The sequence below is a fragment of the Muntiacus reevesi genome, chromosome 14 (genome assembly GCF_963930625.1).
Source record: "Muntiacus reevesi chromosome 14, mMunRee1.1, whole genome shotgun sequence".
Lineage (NCBI taxonomy): Eukaryota > Metazoa > Chordata > Mammalia > Artiodactyla > Cervidae > Muntiacus > Muntiacus reevesi.
In genome coordinates this window covers 9,024,772-9,051,485 of record NC_089262.1, presented here as the reverse complement: position 1 = coordinate 9,051,485, position 26,714 = coordinate 9,024,772, and the positions used below count along the sequence as shown (strand labels likewise).

Below are 26,714 nucleotides of genomic sequence, written 5' to 3'. Positions count from 1 at the left end.
GCCCAAGAAAATAAAGCCTGTCACTGTTTCCATTTTTTCCCCATCTATTTGCCATGAAGTGATGGGACCAGATGCCATGATCTTAGTTTTTTGAATGTTGAGTTTTAAGCCAACTGTTTCACTCTCCTTTTTCACTTTCATCAGGAGGCTTTTTAGTTCTTCACATTCGGCCATAAGGGTGGTGTTATCTGAATATCTGAGGTTATTGGTATTTCTCCCAGAAATCTTGATTCCAACTTGTGCTTCATCCAACCCAGCATTTCACATTATATACTCTGCATATAAGTTGAATAAAAAGGGTGACAGTATACAGACTCAATGTACTCCTTTCCCAATTTAGTACCAGTTTGTTGTTCCATGTCCAGTTCTAACTGTTGCTTCTTGACCTGCATACAGATTTCTCAGGAGACAGGTAAGGTGACCTGATGTTCCCATCCCTTGAAGAATTTTCCACAGTTTATTGTGATCCACACAGTCAAAGGCTTTGGCGTAGTCAATAAAACAGAAGTAGATGTTTTTCTGGAACTCTCTTGCTTTATTGATGATCCAGTGGATGTTGGCAATTTGATCTCTGGTTCCTTTGCCTTCTCTAAATCCAGCTTGAACAACTGGAAGTTCATGGTTCATGTACTACTGAAGCTTGGCTTGGAGAATTTTGAGTTACTTTGCTGGTGTGTGAGATGAGTGCAATTGTGCGGTAGTTTGAACATTCTTTGGCATTGTCTTTCTTTGGCATTATAATGAAAACTGACCTTTTCCAGCCACTTCTGAGTTTTCCAAATTGCTGGCATATCGATTGCAGCACTTTCACAGCATCATACTTTAGGATTTGAAATAGCCCTACTGGAATTCCATCATCTCCTCTAGCTTTGTTGGTAGTGATACTTCCTAAGGCCCCTGACTTCCATATATTCAAAGCTATGGTATTTTCAGTAGTCACGTACAGATGTGAGAGTTGGTTCATAAAGAAGGCTGAGCACAGAACAATTGATGCTTTTGAATCACAGTGCTGGAGAAGATTCTTGAGAGTCCCTTGGACTGCAAGGAGATCAGACCAGTCAATACCGGTCTGGAAAGAAAAATCAACCCTGAATATTCATGGGAAGAACTTCTGCTGAAGCTGAAGTTCTAATACTTTCCACCTGATACAAACAGCCAACTCATTGAAAAGATCCTGGTTCTGGAAAAGATAGAAGGCAGAAGGAGAAGGGGGAGACAGAGAATGAGATGGTTGGAAGGCATTACCAACTCAATGGGCATGAGTTTGAGCAAACTGAGGGAGATGATAGTGAAGGACAGGGAAGCCTGGCATGCTGCAGCCCAAGGGTTTGCAAAGAGTTAGACACAATTTAGCAACTAAACAACAGCAATAGATAAGAGCCACTCTTGGACCCTGGAAGGGGTCCTCCTTCTTGCAAAATTTTCACTCATCATTCATCTACATAACCAGGGAAATATTCCAAACAATGGACTAAAGGCTTCCAGCGCTCACTTCCATTTCCTCATTTAGCCTGCACTTTGGAAATCCCAAACATTGAAACTCAGCATGCCGAGAGGCAGGGGTTTTTTTCCTTTAAAAGAGGGTAATGGTGGTCAAGAGTCAGCAGCCTCAGAGGCAGCATCAATCTTACCCAGGGCGAGAAGGGCGTGGCCATTGCCTTCCCTTTCTCGTGCCTCTACATTGTTGCTCTGTTCAGTTCTCAGTCATGTCTGACTCTTTGCCTTCACATGGGTACCTGTAATGAGACTCATTCACAGCCTCCTGGGACAATACGGGGAGTTGTTCGTCGTCACGGAGCACTAATACACATAATCAATCAATGTCTTCTCCTCAACTGTGATCAAAAACTAAAGAGATTTAACTTCTAAAAGGGACACTGATGTGATGTTCACAAATCAGTGAGCTAAACATTAGCTCATAAAATCATAAAATCAGTTAATGATCCTCTCTGCAGTGAATACAGTTCTTAATCAGTAATGCCATTATTGTATATGATGGCTCCCTTAAAATGCCTCAGCCAGTGCATCTCAACATGAAACATTCACTTTCTTAGTAATCATGTGAAAAAATAAGGGTATGTCAGGAATTCGAAGACTGCTTTGAGATTTCGACTTCCTAGTAGGTCCTGAAAAATTATAGGGAAAAAAAAGTCAAATGTTTGATGGTTCTCAAACTTTAGCATGAATGGGAATCAACTGGAAGGCTTGCTAAAAATACAGGTTGCTGGGCCCCACCCCAGAGTTTCTGACTGAGTAGCTCTAGGGTTGAGAGACAGCTTCTATTTTTGCAAGGTCTCAAGTAATGCAGGTGCTGCTGGTCCAGGGACCACACTTTGAGAACTGTCGACTGAAATGAATTGCACAAGCTAAAAATTAGAAGATGAGCATTCTGCATCTCTGAATGTTTGGAGACATCCCTTCTCTTCCTTTTAGTAAGCTTCCTTATTTCCTTTCCATTTATCTACTAGTCAAAACCCCACTCACTGTGCTGGTGGTGGAGACATTAACTAAAGTGGTGGTTAGGGATGATACAGATAAGAGGATGAACAGGAAAGATGTGAAGACAGAGCTCTGAGAATCTGGGCACATGAAGGGTGAGACTGGGGGACTGGGACAGAACCCAAGAAACTTCATGGAACTGGGGACATGGATTTCCAAGGGAAAGAAGCTCCTGTTGTATAGAGTTAAATTCCATGAGTTTGGGTGTGTCTGAGTGCTTGTGAGCAAGGTACTAGAATTCAATAGTACAAAAGAGCAGGCGAGACTGTCACCTGGAAAAACCAGGGGTCAGCAAAGTGAAAAACCCCCAAACTAACACAACCTGTTGACTTGAAAAGATCCACAACCTAAAAGTTGAGAATTGCGTTTTATTTGACAGACACAACTGAGGACATAGGCCTAGGAGGCAACCTCTCAGACAGCTCTGAGTGATTGCTCTGGAAGATAAGGGAGGAGCCAGGAAACAGAGGGAGATTTGCAACAGAGGCCAGGTAGTCGGAACATCAAAACGTGACTGTTAAACAAAGAAAACCAGACATCTCAAGTTAATGAATTTAGCACTTCTCAGTCAGAAAACTAAGATCTTGGCATCCGGTTTCATCACTTCATGCCAAATAAATGGGGGAACAGTGGAAACAGTGTCAGACGTAATTTGGGGGGCTCCAAAACCACTGTAGATGGTGATTGCAGCCATGAAATTAAAAGATGCTTACTCCTTGGAAGGAAAGTTATGACCAACTTAGCATATTAAAAAGCAGAGACATTACTTTGTCAACAAAGGTCCATCTAGTCAAGGCTATGGTTTTTCCAGTAGTCATGTATGGATGTGACAGTTGGACTATAAAGAAAGCTGAGTGCCAAAAAATTAATTGATGCTTTTGAATTGTAGTGTTGGAGAAGACTCTTGAGGGTCCCTTGGACTGCGAGGAAATCCAACCAGTCCCTCCTAAAGGAGATTGTTATAAAAAACCGCCGTGGGATGAAAGAGCCACCTCTAAGGACTGCTGATGAAGGCCTTTATTGGGCGGGCGCTCTCGGGCAGATCTCCCGGGGAGGGGCGGGTGAGCGAGGGGACAAAGGGAGTCTGCGAGGTCTGAGAGGTGGGGAGAGGTTTTATAACCAGGGCCGGCGTCCAGGCCAGGTCCTTCCATGTAAGGAAGAAAGCGCAGGCTACAGCGGCGGTGGGTGTCCAAGGGCTGCGTGTCGGCTCCTGATCGGACCAGGCTGCAGGGGGGATTGGTCCCCAGAAGGTTAGCCAGCCTCCGGAACTTGTCTGCGGCACTTTTTCCGGGGCATGCCTCAACATACCCGACCTTTCAGAGATCATTCCTGGGTGTTCTTTGGAAGGACTGATGTTGAAGCTGAAACTCCAATACTTTGGCCACCTGATACGAAGAGCTGACTCATTTGAAAAGACCCTGATGCTGGGAAAAAATGAAGGCAGGAGGAGAAGGATACGACAGAGGATGAGACGGCTGGATGGCAACACCGACACAATGGACATGAGTTTGGGTAAACTCTGGGAGTTTGTGATGGATAGGGAGGCCTGGTGTGCTGAGGTTCATGGGGTCGCAAAGAGTCGGACACGACTGAGTGACTGCTGAACTGAGCTGGACTGTGTATGGAAAGATGCAAGAGTCTGAGCTCACTGAAATCATTCCTTTGATCTGCCCTCAACTATCTGGGACCAGTATCCTCTTCTTTCCCACCCGGATGCCCTCAGGGTGCACAGTTGGGGGTGGCTGCCATCCGGAGGCAGCCTGCTTGGCTCCGTCCTGAGTGCCCTCGGGGCTTGCCACTGTGGTGACTTGAAGGCTGCAACTTCCTTTGTTTACTGATGACAGGCGACATTTTTCATGCACAGACCCATTATTCTGAAGGAGTCTGTAAACTTTCTTTGAAGGCTCAAATAATAAAATTTAGGCTCTGCTGTCAGCTTCATATCTGTTGTATCTCCTCAACTCCGCCACTGCAGCATATGGCTAGTAACCATAGACAATACACAGATGAATGCACATGGCTGAGTGTCTATAAAACTATTTAAAGCCAGAGGCAGGCTGGACTTGGTTCATGGGTTGCAGTGGGCCCATCCCTGCCCCAGAGGAGGAAGAACTTTCACCGCCAGACCTACCCTGGCTCTCAGTGTCTGAGTCACACCTGAAAGGGATAAATCCCTCCACACCCATAGTCTCTGCCTGAAGGGTCTTGCTTGACTGTAACAGAGAGCCAGAAACACCATGGACACCTGGATTTTATCTTTTAAAATACGTCCCAGAGGAACTCTTTGTTCAGTACACCTGCACAAACAACACAGCATGTTAATATCGCAAAGCTTCAGGATCTGGGAAGTTGACTGGGGTTTCAGCTGGCTTAGAGGAGAATACCAGAAGCTGACCTCTGCCACTTGTCACCTTGCACCCTTTCAGCCTCCAGCCATCCAGAGTATAAACTCTAAAAAAGCTGAGAAAAGTGAAAGGGAAAGTCGCTCCGTCGTGTCCAACTCTTTGAGACCCCATGAACTATACAGTCGTGGAATTCTCCAGGCCAGAATACTGGAATGGATAGCCTTTCCCTTCTCCAGGGGAATCTTCCCAACCCAGGGATCAAACCCAGGTCTCCCACATTGCAGGTGGATTCTTTACCAGCTGACCTACAAGGGAAGTCCCCCAAAAGCTGAGAACTTATTTTCAATTTCTAGAAAAGTGCTCGGCACGGAGTAGGTCCTCAAAGGTGTCTGCTGAATTAAATAAAGTCTATAAAATCAGTAAACCCCTTTCTGGTCTTGAGATTTCTAGGTTTGTCCTCAGAGTCTGGGAAGGAAGTGTGCCTCCCTCCTCCTGCCCTTATAACCCTGGGATAGTAGTGAAGCCACACAACTCAGATAGGACTCAAACCCAGCCACAACCCAGGCTGGGACCTGAGCCCACAGGCTGCGCTGCAGATCCACCATCTTTTAATTAAGATCACACACCTGGTCTCAGGACTTAATGAAGCTTAGTTTTTGTTTTTGCTGTTGTAGCTGTTGTTGTTTTCGTTTCAGCACAGAAGGAATTTGGTGAAAGGCAATGTGATAGGAACATGGGTTCACGTAGCGAGATAACACATTCCATAGATAGAATGTGGTCCTTCTCAAAAGGGAAAGAGTGATCCTGGGAGAAACACACTCCACAGACGAGAGTGTGGGCCATTTCAGAAGGCAGGAGGCTCTGAAATACCATGTGGTTAGTTTTTATGGTCTGGGTAATTTCATAAAGTAATGAATGGGAGGATGATTCCAAATATTTTCAGGGAGGGGCAGGGATTTCCAGGAATTGGGCCACCACCCATGCTTTGGCCTTTTATGTTTAGCTTTGGAACTGTCATGGCACTGGTAGGCATGTCATTAGATGTTAATATATTATAACAAAGGTTTGTTGTTATTTTTCAGTTTCATGTCCAACTCTGTGACCCCATGGGCTGTAGCACGCCAGGCTCCTCTGTCCTCCACTATTGTCCACTGAGTCAGGAATGCTATCTAACCATCTGATCTCTGCTGCCTGTTTCTCCTCCTTCTCTCAGTCTTTCCCAGCATCAGGGTCTTTTCCAATGAGTCAGTTCTTCACATCAGGTGGCCAAAGGATTGAAGTTTCAGTTTCAGCATCAGTCCTTCCAATGAATATTCAGGGTAACTTCCTTTGGGATTGACTGGTTTGATCTCTTTGTCCAAGGGATATAGGCTCTTGGAAGTCAGATCTTTCACCGTCTTGGACCTTGTTGATTCTAACCAGTGTATATCACGTCCCTAACAGCAATGTCATTCTTTTAAAGGTTATGCCTTGCCCTCTTCCCTTCTGGTTCAGTAGGAAGGACAGGGCTTCCAGGAGGGAGACTTGGGGCCAGCATATGTGTATCAGGACCATCCCCTGTGTGTGGGTAATAAGGACAAGATTCCTTCCTCTGTCTCAGCTACAGTAGCAGCTGCTGGAACCTCAAGGACCACTCAGTTCTCCAGTCATGTAAGTGAACGTTGGAAAAGCTGGTGAAGAACACCAGGGAGAAGCCCAGAAGTAAAGCGGAGAGCTGTGGACAGCTGACGGAGAGCCTGGAACCAATGCTGTGTCTCATGGGATGGGGCAGATTTTAGCATCAGAAACTCCAGCAAGGTAGTATCAGAAAGAGGGTGGCTGAGGAGAGAATGGGGTGTAGAGCAAACCTATTTATGTCACAGATCCACTAGAGACAATACTTTTTGTTTATCTGTAACCTGCAAGTGTAGAAGGAGAAAAAACTAGACCCCGAAGTCTGAGAATCTTCCAACAAGCAAGAGATTTGACATAAGATATATAATCTATGGTGGTGAGCTAAATTGATACAAAGCCAGGGAGCTTTTGCAGCTTGAGTTCCTAACAGTAGGCATGATTTATGCACTAACACTGTTCCTCGCCAGGTGTGGGTTTAGGACTTGATGCAATTCTCTTAAACATATTTCATGACTTGGTGTTACACAAGGAATGGGGTTAAAGGATTACATTTCCCAATGAGTAAGCCGCAGATAACAAGAGAACCCTGACTAATACACTACCAATGGGAGGTTTTTGGTTTTTTTTTTCTATTAAGACCTTCAACTGGTTGGAGGTCCACTCACCTTATGGAGGGTAAGCTGCTTTACTCAAAGTCTACCGATTTAAATGGTAATCTCATTCTTTAAATGCCTTCAGAGAAACATCTACAGTATTGTTTGACCAAATGCCTGGGTGCTGTGGCCTAGTCAAGTAGACACAAAGAATGAACCTTTGTCTAGATTTATCCTCTGATGGTGTTTTAGAGAGAGAAGCCCATGTATTATTGGTCCATGTCTCTTCCTGAAGCTACAGGAGCCCTCTCCTTAATTCCATGAATTCTTCCAGTATTCTACAAGATTCCAGTAAATACTCAGAGTTGGTTTCTCTTTCTGAGAAGAAAAAGGAAGAGGAGAGGGGAGAGAGAGTGGGAAGGGGAGGAGAGGAAAGAACAATAACATCCTTAAGAGAAAAAGGAGCAATGAATAAGTCAAACCCAGCCCAGGGGTGGCCCAGCAGTTACTCTCTCATCTTGCCCGAGTGCCATCACACCACGTTTTAGCTCTTCTGTGGATCCTGCAAGGAACAGCTTAAGTGTAACTTTTCTTTACCCGAATGCTCCATGGTTCTTTGTTAGGAAGACGAATAGTTAGGTTGTAAATTTCCAGTACGCCATTGAAAGTTGTATGTTTTCTTTTATCTTATCTATAGTCAGTGGCAGTTTCATTTATGTCAGTGAAAAGCTCTGAATGGTGCCCCGGGGGGCCCCTCCAAACCTGAAGGATGGGCTTGGGGTATGTTCTTATGTAAATTAACAGCAATCATATTTCCCAAGCTCAGACCTTTTTTCAAACATTGAGCAAGAGGTGAGCTGACTTCTCTTGCAAACATGGTAAGAGCTAGGATACTGGCTAAAGTCATCACTTACAGCCTTCTCTGGTCTACGAAAATCACACACAGATACTTTAGCCTGCATGGAATAATTAATCAAGTATTTGAAATCACTTCGCTGAGGGAAAAAGATGGCTTAAAAAGAAACCAAGGTAACTTCAGCAGGGAAAATAGGTTTTAAATTTGTAGAAGAAAGTACTTGCTATTTCTAACCCCAGAACTGTGAGAGAGAAGAAAACTGCAATTGGAAGAGCTCAAAAGTTATCTTTCAGAAACGAGACCAGGTATACACTTATTAATATAGACTATTATCACTTTTTAGGCAAATTCAAGGTTAGGGTATAAAAAATTAAGTGTATGTTCACACCAATTCCTAATAAAGAACTGAATTCATGAATAAATTAATATAAATCTATAAAATATTTGTGCATACTCAGTTGTGTCCAACTCTTTGTGATTCCATGGATTATAACCCACCAGGCTCCTCTTCTCATAGAATTTTCCAGGCAATAATACTGGAGGAGGTTGCCATTTCCTACTCCGAGGGATCTTCCTGACACAGAGAATGAACCCACATCTCTTGGGTCTCCTGCATTAACAAGTGGATTTTTTACCACTGGGCCACCTGGGAATCCTTATAAATCTATAAAATAACCATATTTAAAACCCTTTCTGAGACACGTGTACCCAAGTGTTCATCACAGCACTGTTTACAATAGCCAGGACATGGAAGCAACCTAGATGTCCATCGGCAGACAAATGGATAAGAAAGCTGTGGTACATATACACACAGAATATTACTCAGTTATTATAAAGAATGCACTTGAATCAGTTCTTATGAGGTGGATGAAACTGGAGCCTATTATACAGAGTGAAGTAAGTCAGAAAGAAAAACACCAAAACAGTATATTAATGCATATATATGGAATTTAGAAAGATGGTAACGATGACCCTATATGCGAGACAGAAAAGGAGACACAGATGTAAAGAATAAACTTTTAGACTCTGTGGGAGAAGGCGAGGGTGGGATGATCTGAGAGAATAGCATTGAAACATGTGTATTACCATATGTGAAACAGATCGCCAGTCCAGGTTTGATGCATGAGACAGGGTGCTCAGGGCTGGTGCACTGGGATGACCCTGAGGGATGGGATGGGAAGGGAGGTGGGAGGGGGTTCAGGATGGGGAGCACATGTACACCCATGGCTGATTCATGTCAGTGTATGGCAAAAACCACTGCAACCCCATGGACTCTAGCCTACCAGGCTCCTCCATCCATGGAATTTTCCAGGCAAGAGTACTGGACTGGGTTGCCATTTCCTTCTCCAGGGAATCTTCCTGACCCAGGGATCGAACCTGGGTCTTCCGCATTGCAGGCAGATGCTTTACCATCTGAGCCACTAGGGAAGCCCGTAAAGTAATTAGTCTCCAATAAAAATAAATAAATAAAATTTTTTAACAAGCCAGTAACAAAAAAAGACCAAAAGTAAATAAATAAAGCCCTTTCTATCAGGGAGGTGATCTAGGTGAACATCATCAACATAAAAATGAAACTTCACTTATATGGCCTTCCGTCCCAAAACTTATAACCTCTGTTTAACAGTGAAACAACAAGCAAACCTAAATTGGAGGATAATTTACAAGATGACATAGTTAGCAAGAATCTTTATTTATTTTTTTCTGGAAGCCTGAGGGAACATACAAACAATAAATAGTAGACTTTAATGCCTCCAGGATTACTGACATGCAGTGGTTCACTTTCTCCTTTGGGCATAGAGAATACTGCTATTTAGATTTACCAAAGTATATTGTTTTTGTAATTTTTCAAAACATATTCGTAGAAAGTATTTCTTGAAAGCAATCAAGACATTCAGTTTGCCTAATGAGCAAAGGCACACTATGCAGTCTGGGAGAGAAAACTGTGGCCAAGAGTATCCTGTTTGAGATTTTTGCCATTCCTCACTTAAAAGCCTATGAAAAATGGGTTTTTCTAGTTCTGTGGAAAATGCCATTAGAATTCTCATAGGGTTTGCACTGAATCCAAAGATGGTTTTGGGTATTACAGACATTTTTAACAATATGGATCCTTCCAATCTATGAACATGGGATATCTTTTCATTTGTTTGTGTTTTCTTCAATTTCTTCCATCAAAGTCTTGTGGTTTTCATAATACAGATCTTTCATTTCCTTGCTGACACGTATTCCTAACTATTTTATTGTTTTTGATGGTATTGTGAATGGGAAAAACCTTAAGTGTGTTATACTAAGTAAGAAAAGTCAGAGGAAGATAAATATTGTATGACATCGCTTACATGTGGAATCTAAAGGGGCTGAACTCATAAAAATAGAGAGTAGAATGGTGAGGGTGGGAGGAGTGGAGAATGGGAGAAATCTTGTTCAATGTACAAATTTGGAAAGTGAAAATGTTAGTCACTCAGTCATGTCTGAATCTTTGTGACCCCAGGGACTGTAGCCTGTCAGGCTCCTCTGTCCGTTGAATTTTCCTGGCTAGAATACTGGAGTGGGTAGCCATTCCCTTCTCCAGGGGATCTTCCCAGGGATCACACCCAGGTCTCCTGCACTGCAGGTGGATTCTTTACCATCTGAGCCCCCAGAACTAGCAGATAAAATGTCTCGGAGATCTAACACACTGAATAGTGATTATAGTATCTGTTTTCTAAACGTCACAGTTCCTAGAAGACTACATGTTAATTGTTCTTACCACAAGGGGAAAAAAGAGAGAGAAATGATAATTATATGACATTATAGAGGTGTTAACTAACACTAAGGTGGTAATCATCCTTTGATATATAAAGGTATGAAATCAACACATCGTAAGTGTTAAACCTGCACAATGCTGTATGTCAATTACATCTCAATTTTTCAAGCCAGCACAAGGCAGCCCTTTTGAAAAATGATGTCAGCGATACTATTAAAACTCAAAGACTGCTCAGACTGCCTTTTCAAAGGCAAACAGCACAGTGGGTGAGTTGTGTGAATCTAGAAACAGCTGTCATGAGTGGGGAACCCCAATGAGTGGGAGCTGCTTCTGTCTCCGGAGGCCATCCTCACACCTCCCTCCCAACTGACGTCACTGGCCCAAAGCCAGTGAGTCAGCCGAAAAGAGGGGAGCCTCTGAGAGTTCCCCTGCTGCCCTGGGCCAAGCCTGGGCAACACCCCCTGCCATTGTAATCCTGGCTGGTTATAGGGTTGACATTACCACTGACTACAGTGTGGTGATTGTATCTTAATCCAAACATAAATATTTTTCTTATTGTTAAGTCAACAAGTGTCTGAAGAATGATTTAGAACAGCAGTTCTCAAAGTGTGGTCCAGTGACCCCTGGAGGTTTTCTAGATCTATAGCATCTGTGAGGTCAAAACAAATGTTTTAAAATAATACTGAAATGTTATTTGCTTTCTTTTCCTCCTCTTTTATTCTCTTTCAAGTGTACAAGGAAGTTTTTCAGAGGTCGTGTATGTGTCAGTTGCTCAGTCGTGTCTGACTCCTTTGCGACCCCATGGACTATAGTCCGCCAGGCTCCTCTGTCCATGGAATTCTCCAGGCAAGAACACTAGAGTGGATTGCCATTCCCTTCTCCTTTCCAGAGGTTACATGACATGATTTTGCAAGAGACTGAATACAGAGGCAGAGATAAGACCCTAGTGGTCTCTTCAGCGGGACTTAGACCAGGACCCTCTGGTCCGTCATTACTCTCACCTCAAGCCAGCCCCGACCAACCAGGTCTCCGGCACGTGAGCTGCTGTTCCCTCCACGTTTCTCTTCAGAACGCCCTATTCCTGCCTTCTGTCACCAGGAAGGTTCTGTTCCACACACGCCCTCCCTTGAAACCTGTTCCTTATCACCAGTCCTACCCACCCACAAACCTGTGGGAATCTTCTTTCTGTCCTAGAACATTCATTGTCTGTTTTGTATTTTAAAATAAATGCCTATTTGGATGGTGATCTAAAATCTCTGATAAGTAAGGTGCTTTCGGTAAACTTGTGCTCGGCCCTTTAAAGTGTAGCCAGCGCTCTGAATGTGCTGTCACACGTACAATACCTTCTGTGAACATTCTAGAGGCGCGGTACGGCCCCACCTTAGGTGAGGGCGCTGAGGCGCACAGTGAATGGTTTATGATGCTGCACATCTCAGGTGTGAGCAGGCTGAGTCTCAAACCTCAGTCATTTACAGGTTCTTCTCCTCAGACTAAGAAGAAAAGGGTAAAATAATGTCTTAGTACCACTAAACCTGGATGAAAGTGAAAGTCGCTTAGTTGTGTCTGACTCTTTGCAACCCCATGGACTATACAGTTCATGGAATTCTCCAGGCCAGAACACTGGAGTGGTAGCCTTTCCCTTCTCCAGGGGATCTTCCCAACCCAGGCATCGAACCCAGGTCTCCCATACTGCAGATGGATTCTTCACCAGCTGAGCCACAAGGGAAGCCCACGAATACTGGAGTGGGTAGCCTATCCTTTCTCCAGGGGAGCTTCCTGACCCAGGAATTGAATGGGGGTCTCCCGCATTGCAGGTGGATTCTTTACCAACTGAGCTATCAGGGAATCTGGCTAGATTCTTTAAAAAGAAAAAAAAAAAAAAAGCTAACAAAAGTACGTTGTTCTTCTATTGTAGATTTCATACCCCCTCGAGATGATTTTATCCTGCTGAAAGCCTCTTTATTCTTGATGTCTTTGTCATGTTTGCTTTTTGTACTTATAGCAATTCATATACCCTTGTAGGACATTTTACACAAGGAGATAAATGCTAAGACATAATATTGAGTAACTATTTGAATCCCCGCCTGAGAGGTGTATTATTGCCTCCACTATAATCACAGAATGTGGAAGTAGCTTGCGCAAGGTCAAATAATGACTCAGTGAAACAGCCAGAAACAAAATTATCCCTACCCTCCACCCCCATTTCTTGCTAAAACACATTTTTCATAAAGAACTTACATAGCATTTGCAATTCTGTGCCAAATCAGTATTCATGGTTGTCGTATTCCCATCTTTGCTGCAGTTTCTATTTTCCAACTTCCAAATAAAGATAAGAGGAATATTTTGCTGAGATTCAGACTGGTTATTTTTTTCTTCTTCTTCAAATATCCTGAGCTAAAGGATGACCTCAGATGTGATGGAAACTGACCTTCAGGTTCTCTACCAGCTGTTGAATCACTTTTGCAAAACGCCTTGAAATGCTTTTCAATTACCCTGTGACTGACTGACAAGTTGGTGTCCAATGAAACTCCAACGGACTCAGAGTGTGTGTGTGTGTGTGTGTGTGTGTGTGTGTGAGAGAGAGAGAGAGAGAGAGAGAGAGAGAGAGAGAGAGAGCGAGCATGCCAGAGGGAGGGAGTGAGATAGTCCACCATTCTTATTTGGTTTTGGGACATGCTTATCTATCTTCTTCAATATTGTATGTGACTTGTGGGTGTCAAAGAAATTATATTTAAATAAATATTATTTAAATCTCTACAACATAATATAGTGAGAAACATCCTGGATGTTACAAAGCAAAGCTCAGAATGGCTGCTGCCCTCACCTTCCAAGCAAAATCAAACATGGAAGTGAAATCCTGTGAGGTGAGTAAGAATATAAAAATTCTCATCCATCAGACAACAGCACAAGAAGACATAGGTATGAGTCAGCACGGAATGAAAAAACAATATTCATCAAACTGATTGATAGGCAGGGTTATTTTAAAACACCGTGGGATAATTCTTGTATTTAATGAATACAACCTAGACAGCATATTAAAAAGCAGAGACATTACTTTGTCAACAAAGGTCCATCTAGTCGAGGCTATGGTTTTTCCAGTAATCATGTATGGATGTGAGAGTTGGACTATAAAGAAAGCTGAGCACCAAAGAATTGATGCTTTTAAACTGTGGTGTTGGAGAAGACTCTTGAGAGTCCCTTGGACTGCAAGGAGATCCAACCAGTCCATCCGAAAGGAGATCAGTCCTGAGTGTTCACTGGAAAGACTGATGTTGAAGCTGAAACTCCAATACTTTGGCCACCTGATGTGAAGAACTGACTCATTGGAAAAGACCCTGATCCTGGGAAAGATTGAAGGCAGGAGGAGAAGGGGATGACAGAGGATGAGATGGTTGGATGGCATCACCAATTCAACAGACATGATTTTGGGTAAACTCTGGGAGTTGGGGGTGGACAGAGAGGCCTGGCATGCTGCAGTCCATGGGGTTGCAAAGAGTCAGACATGACTGAGCGACTGAACTGAACTGAACTGAATAAGAACTGCATATAGATTGCATCACTGACTCAATGAACATGAATCTGAGCAAACTCCAGGAGATGATGAAGGACAGGGAAGCTTGGCATGCTGCAGTCCATGGGGCCGCAAAGAGTTGGACTATGACTTAGTGACTGAACAACAACAATGAGAACTCCTTCTGCAGTAATAGCAGTACATCCCATAGTATATTCAATTTATAAAGCACTTCCAAAGGTGCATCCAGGACTGTAGCAAGAGCTGGGCTCTCTCGGGTCTACCCAATTAGCTACCAGTCCCTGTGCTTGGCCTTTCACATCCCTGAGGACCAGCCCGAGTCTGGCCTTTCACAGGCTCGGCTCCTCCATCCCTGAGGGCAGAGAAGCCCTGGTGTCTCAGGATCTTATGGGGAGCAGCTGATGGACAGCCATATGGGTGTGCAGGGGGCACTGGGAAGGCCCCGGATTCTCCAGGCCTGAGGGACGGCAGAGTTTACATCTCCAACTTGCAGATAAGGCAACTGAAGTTCGGAATGTCAGTGAAGTAACCAAGGGCACAAAATACTCACACGGAGGAGAGAATCTGCATTTTCTGTTTCTTCTTTGAATACTTTTCCAGTGTTTACAGCATACATATTAAGTAGTGTCTTAGATTCAATGCCATTTTCCCCAGTATTATTTGGGATGACAAGAGAGTCTTCTTAAGAGAGTAGGGGGACAATAGCTCACAAAACTTACTTTAGAAGGCAGCCAGTGGCGGGAGGAAATGGGTTTGGGGCTTAGTGATGTGGTTTCCGGTCCCAGGATGCACTCAACAGGGTTGTGTCCCACAGAAGTCCAACGATCCTTTCTTTCCCCTTTTGTTTGTTTGCCTTTTTTCTTGGTAAAAATGGGTCAATCTATTTTACTCCCAGAGGTATGGTGCGCTTGTAAGATTATTCACTCAGGAATTCTAATATTTATTGTGTGCACGTCCACATAAAAAGTTTCCAAAGGGTTGTGTCTGACATTTATCCTCAGGATCCAGGACTTGTGTGGCTGGACCTACACACACACAAACACACACGAATACACACATGAACACATAAACACACACACAGACACAAACATACTTATGAGTGAAAGTAAAGTATCAGAAAAGATTCATGGCCACCTGAATTCATGCCATCTACATTTGTTGTTGCTGTTCAGTCACTAAGTGGCATCCAATTCTGAGACCCCATGGACTATGGCACACCAGGCTCCTCTGTCCTCCATGACTGTGTTTAATTTTCACTCTGTTTGCAGACCTCATTTACTGCTCTTCATTTATATAACAGTTGTGAGAAACTAAATGTATCTACACTCTGGAATGATGGGGGAAATGGGGGAGAATGTCTATCTGTGCCCACCCTGGTTTTCAGTGCTAGGAATGCAGCAGGCAAGCTGGACAGGACCTCTCTCCTCATGGGGCTGACACAGACTGTGCACCAGAGGAGAAAGACAGTAATGCCCAGGGAGAGAGATGATAGATGAGAATGAAGACAAAGTGGAGACAGTCAAGGGCCTGGGCTGCCTTCTCTAGACCGAGTGGTCAGGATAGGCCCTTTCAAATCCTGATTCCAGAATGGGGAGGCATTAGCCATGCAAGAATCTGGGGGAGACGGTCCTAGCTGGAGGAAACAGCTAATGTGAAGGCCCAAAGGGAGGGACTGGCTTGTCACAGGGGAGGAGCATCAGAAAGGCCCATGTCCAGAGTTGCTGTGACAGAGGAGCTTCCGGGGACAGGCAGGGCCCCATCACCGGCGAGGGGTTGCATTAGGCTGCATGTAAAGACACCACCCACAGGAGCTGCATCTAACAGGGGGTTTGTTTCCCACAACACAAAACAGTCTGGAGGCAGGGTCAGCTGCTCTGTAAAGCCTCCGCAGAATCTCAAAGCCCTACCTCCTTCTGTCTTTCTGCTCTGCCACCTCTTGCATATGGCTTTCATGCCTTTGGTTGCCTCATGGGTGCAGTACAATCGCTCTGGCTTCTACCTTCTGTCTGAATTCAAGGCCATCTGAACAATGAAGTCACCAGGAAGAAGAGTGGTCCTCATATCAAAAATGTAGAAACTTCCCCAGAAAACCTCAGTTGACTTCCACTTGTATTTCAATGACCAATACTGTCTCTTGGCCACTCCTAGCTGCAAGGGAAAATGAGTATTTTTTTTCAAGCTCAATTCATTAAATCACAGTGTTTTCTGCAGTAAAAATGCAAGGGATTAGGCAGGTACTCCCATTGAAATTATTAGTTTGGATTCTCCTTTAGATGGGAAGGTCTCTGAGGGTAGGTGGGTGAATCAGGAGTTCAGGTTCTACACGTAAAACTAGGCACAGCTGTTATACCAGAGCGTCTTGATCAGTGTTGTCCCAAAACAGGTCTCAGGCAAATATATGGATACTCTCAGTCCTCATTGCAGCCCAGTGGTGACCAGAGCCTCCAGGGCCCCCGGGTAGTTAGTTCCTTCCTCAGAAGGTTCTTTCTTTTACTCACAGGGTTCCTAACAATATCATGGGTTATTGACTCTAAACTGCCAACACTCTTAACGTACAGCTTTATATACCACTAAGGGGAAAAAAACCATACCGAAATCATGTTGATTATATTCTTTGCAGCCAAAGATGGAGAAGCTCCATACAGTCAGCAAAAATAAGACCAAGAGTTGACTGTGGCTCAGATCATGAACTCCTTATTGCAAAATTCAGACTTAAATTGAAGAAAGTAAGGAAAAGCACTAGACCATTCAGGTATGACCTAAATCAAATCCCTTATGATTACACAGTGGAAGCGACAATAGATTCAAGGGATTAGATCTGATAGACAGTGCCTGAAAACTATGAACAGAGGTCCATGACATTGTACAGGAGGCAGGGATCAAGACCATCCCCAAGAAAGAGAAATGCAGAAAGGCAAAATGGTTGTCTGAGGAGGCCTTACAAATACATGAGAAAAGAAGAGAAGCAAAAGGCAAAGGAAAAAAATTAAGATATACCTATTTGAATGCAGAGTTCCATAGAAGGAGAGATAAGAAAGCCTTCCTCAGTGATCAGTGCAAAGAAATAGAGAAAAAATAGAATGGGAAAGACTAGAGATCTCTTCAAGAAAATCAGAGATATCAAGGGAATATTTCATGCAAAAATGGACACAATAAAGGACAGAAATGGTATGGATCTAACAGAAGCAGAAGATATTAAGAAGTGGCAAGAATACATAGAAGAACTATACAAAAAAGGGCTTAATGACCCAGATAACCACAATGGTGTGATCACTCACCTAGAGCCAGACATCCTGGAATGCGAAGTCAAGTGGGCCTTAGGAAACATCACTAGGAACAAAGCTAATGGAGGTGATAGAATTCCAACTGAGCTATTTCAAATCCTAAAATATGATGCTGTGAAAGTTCTGCACTCAATATGCCAGCAAATTTGGAAAACTCAGCAGTGGCCACAGGACTCGAAAAAGTCAGTTTTCATTCCAATCCCAAAGAAAGGTAACGCCAAAGAATGTTCAAACACAATTGCACTCATCTCACATACTAGCAAAGTAATGCTTAAAATTCTCCAAGCGAGGTTTCAACAGTACATGAACCAAGACCTTCCAGATGTTCAATCTGGATTTAGAAAAGGCAGAGGAACCAGAGATCAAATTGCCAACATCTGTTGGATCATTAAAAAGCAAGTTTCCCAGAAAAGCATCTACTTCTGCTTTATAGACTATGCCAAAGCCTTTGACCATGTGGATCACAGCAAATTGAGGAACATTCTTAAAGAGATGGGAATACCAGACCACCTTACTTGCCTCCTAAGAAATCTGTATTCAGGTCAAGAAGCAACAGCTAGAACCAGACATGGGACAACAGACTGGTTCCAAATTGGGAAAGGAGTATGTCAAGGCTATATATTGTCACCCTGTTTATTTAACTTCTATGCAGAGTACATCATGTGAAATGCTGGGCTGGATACAGCTGGAATCAAGATGCAGATGACACCACCCTTATGGCAGAAAGTGAAGAGGAACTAAAGAGCCTCTTGATGAAAGTGGAAGAGGAGAGCAAAAAAGTTGGTTTAAAACTCAACATTCAAAGAACTGATCACGGCATCCAGTCCCATCATGTCACAGCAAATAGATGGGGAAACAATGGAAACAGTGACAGGCTTTATTTTCGTGGGCTCCAGAATCATGCAGATGGTGACCACAGCCACAGAATTAAAAGATAAAAGATGCTTATTCCTTGGAAGAAAAGCTATGACCAACTTATACAGCTTATTAAAAAGCAGAGACATTACTTTGTCAACAAAGGTCCATCTAGTCAAAACTATGATTTTCCCAGTAGTCATGTATGGATGTGAGAGTTGGACCATAAAGAAAGCCGAGTGCCGAAGAATTAATGCTTTTGAACTGACATGTTGGAGAAAACTCTTGAGCGTTCCTTGAACTGCAAGGAGATCCAACCAGTCCATCCTAAAGGAAATCAGTCCTGAATACTCATTGGATTGATTGATGCTAAGGTTCAAGCTCCAATACTTTGGCCACTTGATACAAAGAAGTGACTCACTGGAAAAGACCCTGATGATTGAAGGCAAGAGGAGAAGGAGGAGGCAAAGGATGATGCTCAGGTAGCATCACTGACTCAATGGACATGAGTTTGAGCAGGCTCCAGGAGTTGGTGATGGACAGGGAAGCCCGGCATGCTGCAGTCCATCGGGTTGCAAAGAGTCAGACCTGACTGAGAGACTGACCTGACTGACAGAAGGGGAAAAAATGATGCCAGTTAAACTATAACACAGTGTTTTCTAACCCATAAGTTTTTTCCTGCACTTCTTAGGCATGGTAATTTTAAAGTTAAATTTTTAACCATATAGCAGTCACGGAAATTATTCATACAATTAATTTGTTTACATGTCCTTCAAGCATCTGTTTAGAATCCAGATCGCCTGTGTCTGTGTATTCCTCACTCTGTTATATCAACAGTGTTAGTGATGGAGCATTTCTTCAAAGTGTCCCACTATTGATTTCGGATTTTCTTCAAAGCTGCTGACACCTGTCTGAAAGTTTGGATGTGAATGCAAGACAATGACAACTATATCATGACTGCTGCCTTGCCAACAGCTCTCTTGCTAATAGTGCTACTGAAATGGGGGGAAGTTCCAGATCCACCTGTAGTGTGTGCATTTCTACGTGGGTCCTAAAGCAAAGAGCTGGGCAGCACTGGGTGAGACCTCCAGTTAGGGAGGTTGAGGGGGCAGTGGAATGTGAGTCTGGTGCTTAGTGAAGGGACAGGTGTAGAAAGATGGGTTTGTAGCTTTGTGACCCACAAGCCCACACATGGTAATGGGGCCTCACTGGCCAGGGAAACCAAGGTGAGGTGTAGAGGAGTTGGTGTTGAGCCTTGGGATTCTCAAGTGTTTAGAAATCTACAACAGGAGCCAACTAACCCCACTGAGAGTTAGCAGCAGGTATCCAGTCCAAACACTGGATATCAAAGCAGCGATATGGAAGCCTGACGTCAGCGAGGTCAAGTGCTGCCCAGAAGTCAATGAGGAGGAGAGCTGAAGAGTGACCACTGAACTGAGCAGCAGAGAGGTTATGAGTGGAATTGATAAAAGGACCTTCCTGGTGGGTGGCAGCCTCTGTGGAGCTCGATGACAAACAGATGGCTTGGACTGGGTTGAGGAGTGAGAGTGGGTGAGGTGGTCTTCCAGCAGCTGTGCTGTCAAAGCTAGATGTACGGTCAAGGCAGGTGGCGGTGTTTCCATTTCAAAATGACACTGGACATGTGTGAACACTAACTTAGTACAGTGGGATTGACTGTGCAGGAGAGGATACGAGTAGTGGCAAAGTGCTTGAGAAGTCGAGAAGGATGAGATTCAGTGCACCAGACCAACTCAGCTTTGGACAGAATCAAGACCCATTGCAAAGCCATCCTTTGGGCACAAACGCTCAACCTTCCAAGACCTTTAAGGTTTCCAAGCTTCAAAGCGCTGCCTCGTGCTCTCTCAGGGGTGGTGGGTGGGGACGTTTGCAGCATCTTTTCAATAAATCCTGCAGCCATGAAATTAAAAGACTCTTACTCCTTGAAAGAAAAGCTATGACCAACCTAGACAGCATATTAAAAGGCAGAGACATTACTTTGCCAACAAAGGTCCATCTAGTCAAAGCTATGGTTTTCCCAGTAGTCATGTATGGATGTGAGAGTTGGACTATAAAGAAAGCTGAGCACTGAAGAATTGATGCTTTTGAACTGTGGTGTTGCAGAAGACTCTTGAGAGTCCCTTGGACTGCAAAGAGATCCAACCAGTCCATCCTAAAGGAAATCAGTCCTGAATATTCATTGGAAGGACTGATGTTGAAGCTGAAACTCCAATTTTTGGCCGCCTGATGCGAGGAACTGACTCATTTGAAAAGACCCTGATGCTGGGAAAGATTGAAGGTAGGCGGAGAAGTGGAAGACAGAGGATGAGATGGTTGAATGGCATCACCGACTCAATGGACGTGAGTTTGAGTGAATTCCGGGAGTTGGTGATGGACAGGGAGGCCTGACGTGCTGCAGTCCATGGGGTCGCAGAGTCGGACACGGCTGAGCGACTGAACTGAACTTCAATAAATCTGGGCTATTCTCGTGCCCGGTCGGTCCCCGCTGGTGTCTCATTTCCGAACTGCGGCTCCAGGTGTGAGGGGGGCGGAGGACACGTGGCTGACGGGCCGGTTCCCCGACGACGACACGCATCACTGGCCTGGGCGCCCAGCTGTGGAGGCTCAGCTTTCCCACCACGGTCACAGCCCTTCTGGCGGGCTGGCGGAGCACCGTCCACGTCGGTGCCACCCTCCCGCTGGACTACGCTCACCCAGTCTCCCGCTCCTGCCTCGCCAGCACCTCGGGCGTCTACCAACACCCCGCCCTCCCCGCGCCCCCTTCTTCCTCCTCAGCCTCCAGCCTTGGCGTCCTACGTGGCGCCGCGGACTGCGCATGCTCAGTCCACGGGACACAAGCGCGCGCCCGCGCGGGGCGGAGCTGGGCGGGCGCGGTGACGCCACTGCGCAGCCGCGGGTGGGCGGGACCGTGCCACGTCGGCGCGCGCCGACCGCGCCCCCTCTCGGCGGCCGCGGTCAGTCAGCCTGTGCGCGGCCCCGGAGCGCTACGCGCGCGCCTCTCGGTCCCGGCACCGACGCTCGCGCGCTTTCCTCCCAGCAGCCCGAGCCCGCCGCCGCCGTCCCGGTCCGTCTGAAACCGGCTTCGCACCATGTCTTCGCCTCCCGAGGGGAAGCTGGAGACGAAAGCTGGACACCCGCCCGCCGGTACGGACGCGTTCCCACTTTCTCTCCTCTCGCGGGTCCGGAGGGCGGGGTCGAACCCGCGGGCGCGGGGCGCGGGACGCGCGGGGCGCCGGGCGGGGAGGCAGCGACCCGCCCCGGGATGGGGCGACTCGTGCGGTCTGAGGTAGACTCAGCCCCGCGCGGGCGACACCTGTTTTCTTTGCGCGAAAACATCGCAAGTCCGTTGGAGTTGCGTGCAGATTAGACTGACTTCAAAGAACCCCAGCTGAACAATGTGTCCCCAAAAGTTTGGTCGGTGAGTGCTTCCTTAGAATACCCAGATGCTTTGGAAAAGAAAACGAGGAGCCAAAACAGTGACAAATCACAGAGTTCTCAGCGTCTTGACGATGATTAATTGTAGGCTGACAGCTTTACAAAAAAGAACCAAAGGAGAGGAAATCTTTTTTTTTTTCGTTAACCACTCAATATGACTTTTTTTCCCTTCCTCCAGTTTCTTTCGCATTCTGCTTTTCCTCAAAAGTGGTTTGATTCTGTGTGGGGTTTTTTTTTTTTTTTTTTTTTTTGCTTTTAGCTTCTGTACATCCTAAACTTCTGAGGCAAGGAAGTTAAATGCTGGAGTCTTTTTTTTCTTCGAAAATGGGACTCTGAGCAGCCTTTATTTTCATATCGTCTCCTCCCCCTTTTGAGCACAGTTCCTGTTTGCTCTTTCGAATCTGCCCAAACTGGTTGATTGCTTTTTTCACCTCTCCGTTGAAATGACCATCAGTCCATATGGAAGGGCACTGGGAGGGAATTAGAGGTGACTGACCCCCAGTCGCATAAGCCTGTGGGATTTTTAGGGTCTTCATTCCACACATTAGTGAAGAGTATCAACTCAGTCTGCTAGTAACAGAGGCCTGAGCCAAACATGGCTGCTTTCTGTGGAACATTTATGCCATCTTCTTGTTGAAGGAAAGATTTCCCCAATTTCTGCCTGCCGCCCCCACCATAGGGCGCTAATTCTTTGTCTCCACACAGTGAATAGAGCAGTTCCTTAGCATGTGTTGCATTCCAGAGTAGGTCATACTTTTCATTAGTGAAATAAGCTCTCAACAGCAAGACAGGCACCAGGAAAGAAAAATGGCTAACCGATGCATGTGGGGTGTGAGAGGTGTGGGATTTTAGAAAACAGTTCCACTGTAATGGAAAGTAGAGTTTGGGGGCCTCTGTGTTGAATCAGTTTTAAGTTAAAAGAGAACGTCAAAGCATTTCCTTTCATGATAACTCTGGCCTGTAAGTCCCACCACTGGGGGTTCATGCCCAGCTGCCTGATGACCTGGGCAGCTGGGCAGGAGGTAGCACCTTCGTTTACCCTGGTGACCTTCAGCCACAGTCTGCCTGGGGCTCCCCTGTTCCCAGGCAGTGAGTAGCAGTAGAATGTACGTGTTGGGGTGATACCAAAGCAAAGTGGCAGTCATTAAATGGCATATAGAGACAGCCATATGGAGATCTTTAAGACTGGAGGAATAAACTGTCGATATTAACTCCCTGGGAGAAATTTCATGAAGGACTCTGAGTTTTCTCTGAATTGTGAACAGCTAGGCTGTGTGAATCACGAATTAACCATTTTATTTATGTTCAAGGAGAAGGGAGCCAATGTATTTGTGCTGGCATAGCAGTGAACTTGAGTTCTGAGTTTGAGACTGGTCACTTCTTTAGGGCTCGGTTTTCCTAATCCATGAAATGGGAGGTTTGTGCCAGATGGTCCCTGAGGAAGTAGCAGGGCAGGGCTGCCTTTGTGCTCTTAATGTCACCGTCTATAGGATTGGAGCCCAGGGACAGTTAATGCCACAGGTAAACAACTCCAGTGACTTCAGGCAGTGACTTCTTAAGGCTTTGAGACAAGCTCGCTCCCAGTCCAGCAGGAGACGCTAAGGAAGCCATCACTGTCATTCTGCCTTTCGCAAGGATGGTCACACTTGGCCAGAGCTGGAGGAAGGGCCTAGCATCCAGGCCCAGGGGTGCAGGTTAGAAAGAGACCTTTCATCGGTTGCAGTGTCTTGCCTCTCCGTTAGTACTGCACAGAGACCTCTGTGTGGAAGCCTTTTCTGGCAGAAAGGTCTGGGTGGTCTTGTTTACTCCAGCATGACCAGAGAACAGAAAGTTCTGCAGAGTAGATGTTAAAAGGAAAAAAGAGCGTCTACTATAATAAAGGGTAATCATCACGGATAGCCCAGAGCCCAGTTCCTAAATCAAAATAACAGCCTTGAAACATTGGCAACACTTTCATTAAGTGCTTAAGTTGGATAACAAAATCTTGTGCCTAAGTCTGCGACTGAAAACAATAAAATTCTCCTCCGTGACTCTCTTCATGTTCTTTCGTGTTTTCTCATTGTTGCTCTCTGAACCAGGTACACTTCTCTGCACCGCACAACCTCTACCTGTCTGCCTGTGCCCCTTGCTTCTGGGCCTGGGTCCCATTGATGAGCAGGGCCTGGCTTGTGATATGTAATAAATAGCTTGTGAGTTTCTCCAGAGCCTCTTAACTGCCTCTCACTTCCTCCCTGGCACGAGAGGCCCACAGCTTCCCTCCACTGCTGAGCTGTCTCCAGCGTGTCCTGGTGGTGCAGGCGGGACTCTCAGCCAGCTTAGGCAGCAGCAGCATGGAAATCGTAACATATTTGCCGAGTGTTACAGGGCATGGGGTGCTTCCCAGGTGGCACTAGTGGTAGAGAACCCGCCTGCTAGTGAAGGAGACTTAAGAGACGCAGGTTCGATCCCTGGGTCGGGAAGATCCCCTGGAGGAGCGTGTGGCAGCCCACTCCTGTACCCTTGCCTGGTGAATCTCAGGGATGGAGGAGCCTAGCAAGCTATGGTCCAGAGGGGCGCAAAGAGTTGGACAGGACTAAGCAACTTAGTATGTGTGCATGCTTAGGGTGTGGGGTGTAGGGGAGAAAAATCACTTTCCCTTTATTCTTCTAGGTTCCTGGCTAAGATCCCCCTTAAGATAAAGAACAGACTAATAAAGAAAAAGAAGCAGTTCAATAACCTATATCTCTCTTGTATACATAGGAGATGCTCAAGAAAAATGAGTGACTCCCAAGCCCCACCTTAAATACTAACAATAAAACATGCCCAGGAGAGGAGGTTCCCCTTGTGGGAGGGAGCCAGGAAATGCCTGATAAGCCAGGGGAAGGTTGTTATGCAGAGTAGGATTCTCCTGTGACTTAGTCATATTTCTCTTCCTGGTACAGAGAAAAAGAGACACTTAACACCTGGAGATCTCCCTTACGAGTGTAAAAGCTCCCAGCAAGGGTGACTTCTCTGTATCCAGCTTTTCCTGTGTGCTGTTTCTTAATCAACTCAAAATCATACTTGCCCAAGAGGCAGGTTTTGGGGGTAGCAGCGTGTTCCCCTTCACCAGTCAGTTCTACGCGCTTGGCACTAAGGAACAGTCCCCTTGCAGTTGGGATCAAGGGGACGACGCTGTTTTTAACCTGGCCAAGCTCTCTGGAGTGTTGCCGACACCCCCAAAGACAGTGACTTCAGGGGATCTCCCGGGGGGGGGGGGGGGACGACTTTGCCTCCTGGAACCTCAGCAGCCCTTCTCAGAGGGGCTCCATTCTTCACCAGGTCCTCCTCCCAGGCTGTGAGGTTAATGAGGCTCCTGAAGCGCCTCGGAGGAAGGGGACTGTGAATAAATTCAGTACTGGTGGGAAGGGGACTGTGTGAATAAATACAGTGCTGGTGGGCGCCGCCTGGCACCCTGGGATGTGCTGGTGGCTGGGTCCTCTGTCAGAGTAGCCAAGTCTTCATGTTTGAGAGCTCGCCACTGCTCTCGGCGACCAAATATTTGTGGAGAGATGAGGTGAGACAGCTGCTTCTCTGGGAATTCTTACAAGTAACAGATGAACAGAGCGACTGAGGTTCTGTTTCATCTAACAGCAGAACTCTGATCCCCAGCAGAAAGGGGGACTCGGTGACAAGCCACACTGTGACTCGCTCCTGCCGGTTTCCATGAGTTTCTGGCAGTGGTGGGGATAACGTCTCTTCGTGACATACGTTTTGCTGGTCCTGGTCCCCTGCCAGTTCCCAGGGGACGCAAACCATATGTCAGGAAAGTTCTCATAAATCTAATACGTGATGGCTTGAAGTGTTACTAATCTTAAGTGTAGTTTCCTTTCAAGAGTAGACTTTATGTCCCTTCTAGAACTGAGTCAAATGGAAATACAAACACAATTCTATTCATTATAGTGGAAAAGAGACCACTTTGTTTTTCTTTAGTAACTTCAAAATAATTGAGTCCTCTATTCTACTGATCATTCAGGGTGCATTTAAAAGGTTGTGGATGATACTTCCCTCTGAATTACCTCCCTTTGGAGGTTTCGTATTATCCAGGCCACTCTGTTGCTAAAAAAGGCAAGACTGATTTGGTTTTTATTGTATTAGCCGTGAAATCACAGGTGTGCTAAGCACGACCCCCAGTGTCCTCAGCCCAGTCACTGATCAGCGCTTGAAGATACAGGACAGAGCTGTCTGCCTTTGCTCCTGTGTGTGTGTGCTCGGTCGCTAAGTCATGGCTGATGGCCAACTCTTTGCGACCCCATGGACTATAACCCATCAGGCTCCTCTGTCTATGGAGTTTCCCAGGCAAGAATACTGGAGGGGGTTGCCATTTCCTCCTTCAGGAGATCTTCCCAACCCAGGGATAGAACCCACATCTCTTATGTCTCCTGCAATGGCAGGCAGGTTCTTTACCACTAGTGCCAGCTGGGAAGCCTGCCTTTGGTCCCGAGATGCCAAGAAAAAAGAGGGACCCTTTTAGTCACTGCATTTTTTTTTTTTTTCCAAGAGCTTCCAGTTAGGGTGGACCAAGCACTTCTACGACGTGTTTAAGATTTTCCCTCTGTGCTCTGAGACTGGCTCACACATGCCTCCTGCTCCTCACTTCTGTGAGTGTCCTGTTCATTTCAGAAGGTGCCTCCGCACTCTTACTTGGTCTTGTGAATGGCCTCCCCTTCCCAGCTTCACAGACTCTTTTGTTTGTATAGGGGCTATCCACTTTTGTATCAGGCCCTGTATTAGTTACAGTTATATCAACTATATTATGTATTCACTGTTGTAACAGACAACCCCAAATCGCAGTGGCTGAACAAGTCAAGGTTGGTTTCTCTCCCAGGAGGCCCTCCAACCGGGGGGGAAAAAATGCAGAGGGCAAGGCCCCTCCTGCCCAGCGTGTGGCCTCCTCGGAGGGGACTGAGTGCACGCCACGGTGT

The 26,714-nt window shown here is 45.6% G+C and overlaps 1 protein-coding gene across 1 annotated transcript in view; it reads left to right on the top strand.

The window, feature by feature from the left end:
• Positions 1 to 21,268: 21,268 nt before the first annotated feature.
• Positions 21,269 to 26,714, top strand: part of DAP (death associated protein) — a 63,306-nt gene continuing 57,860 nt past the window's right edge. The window contains exon 1 of the mRNA XM_065905719.1: positions 21,269 to 21,480. Coding sequence (XP_065761791.1) covers positions 21,426 to 21,480 — 55 coding nt within the window. The 5' untranslated portion in view covers positions 21,269 to 21,425. The remainder of the gene's footprint in view (positions 21,481 to 26,714) is intronic.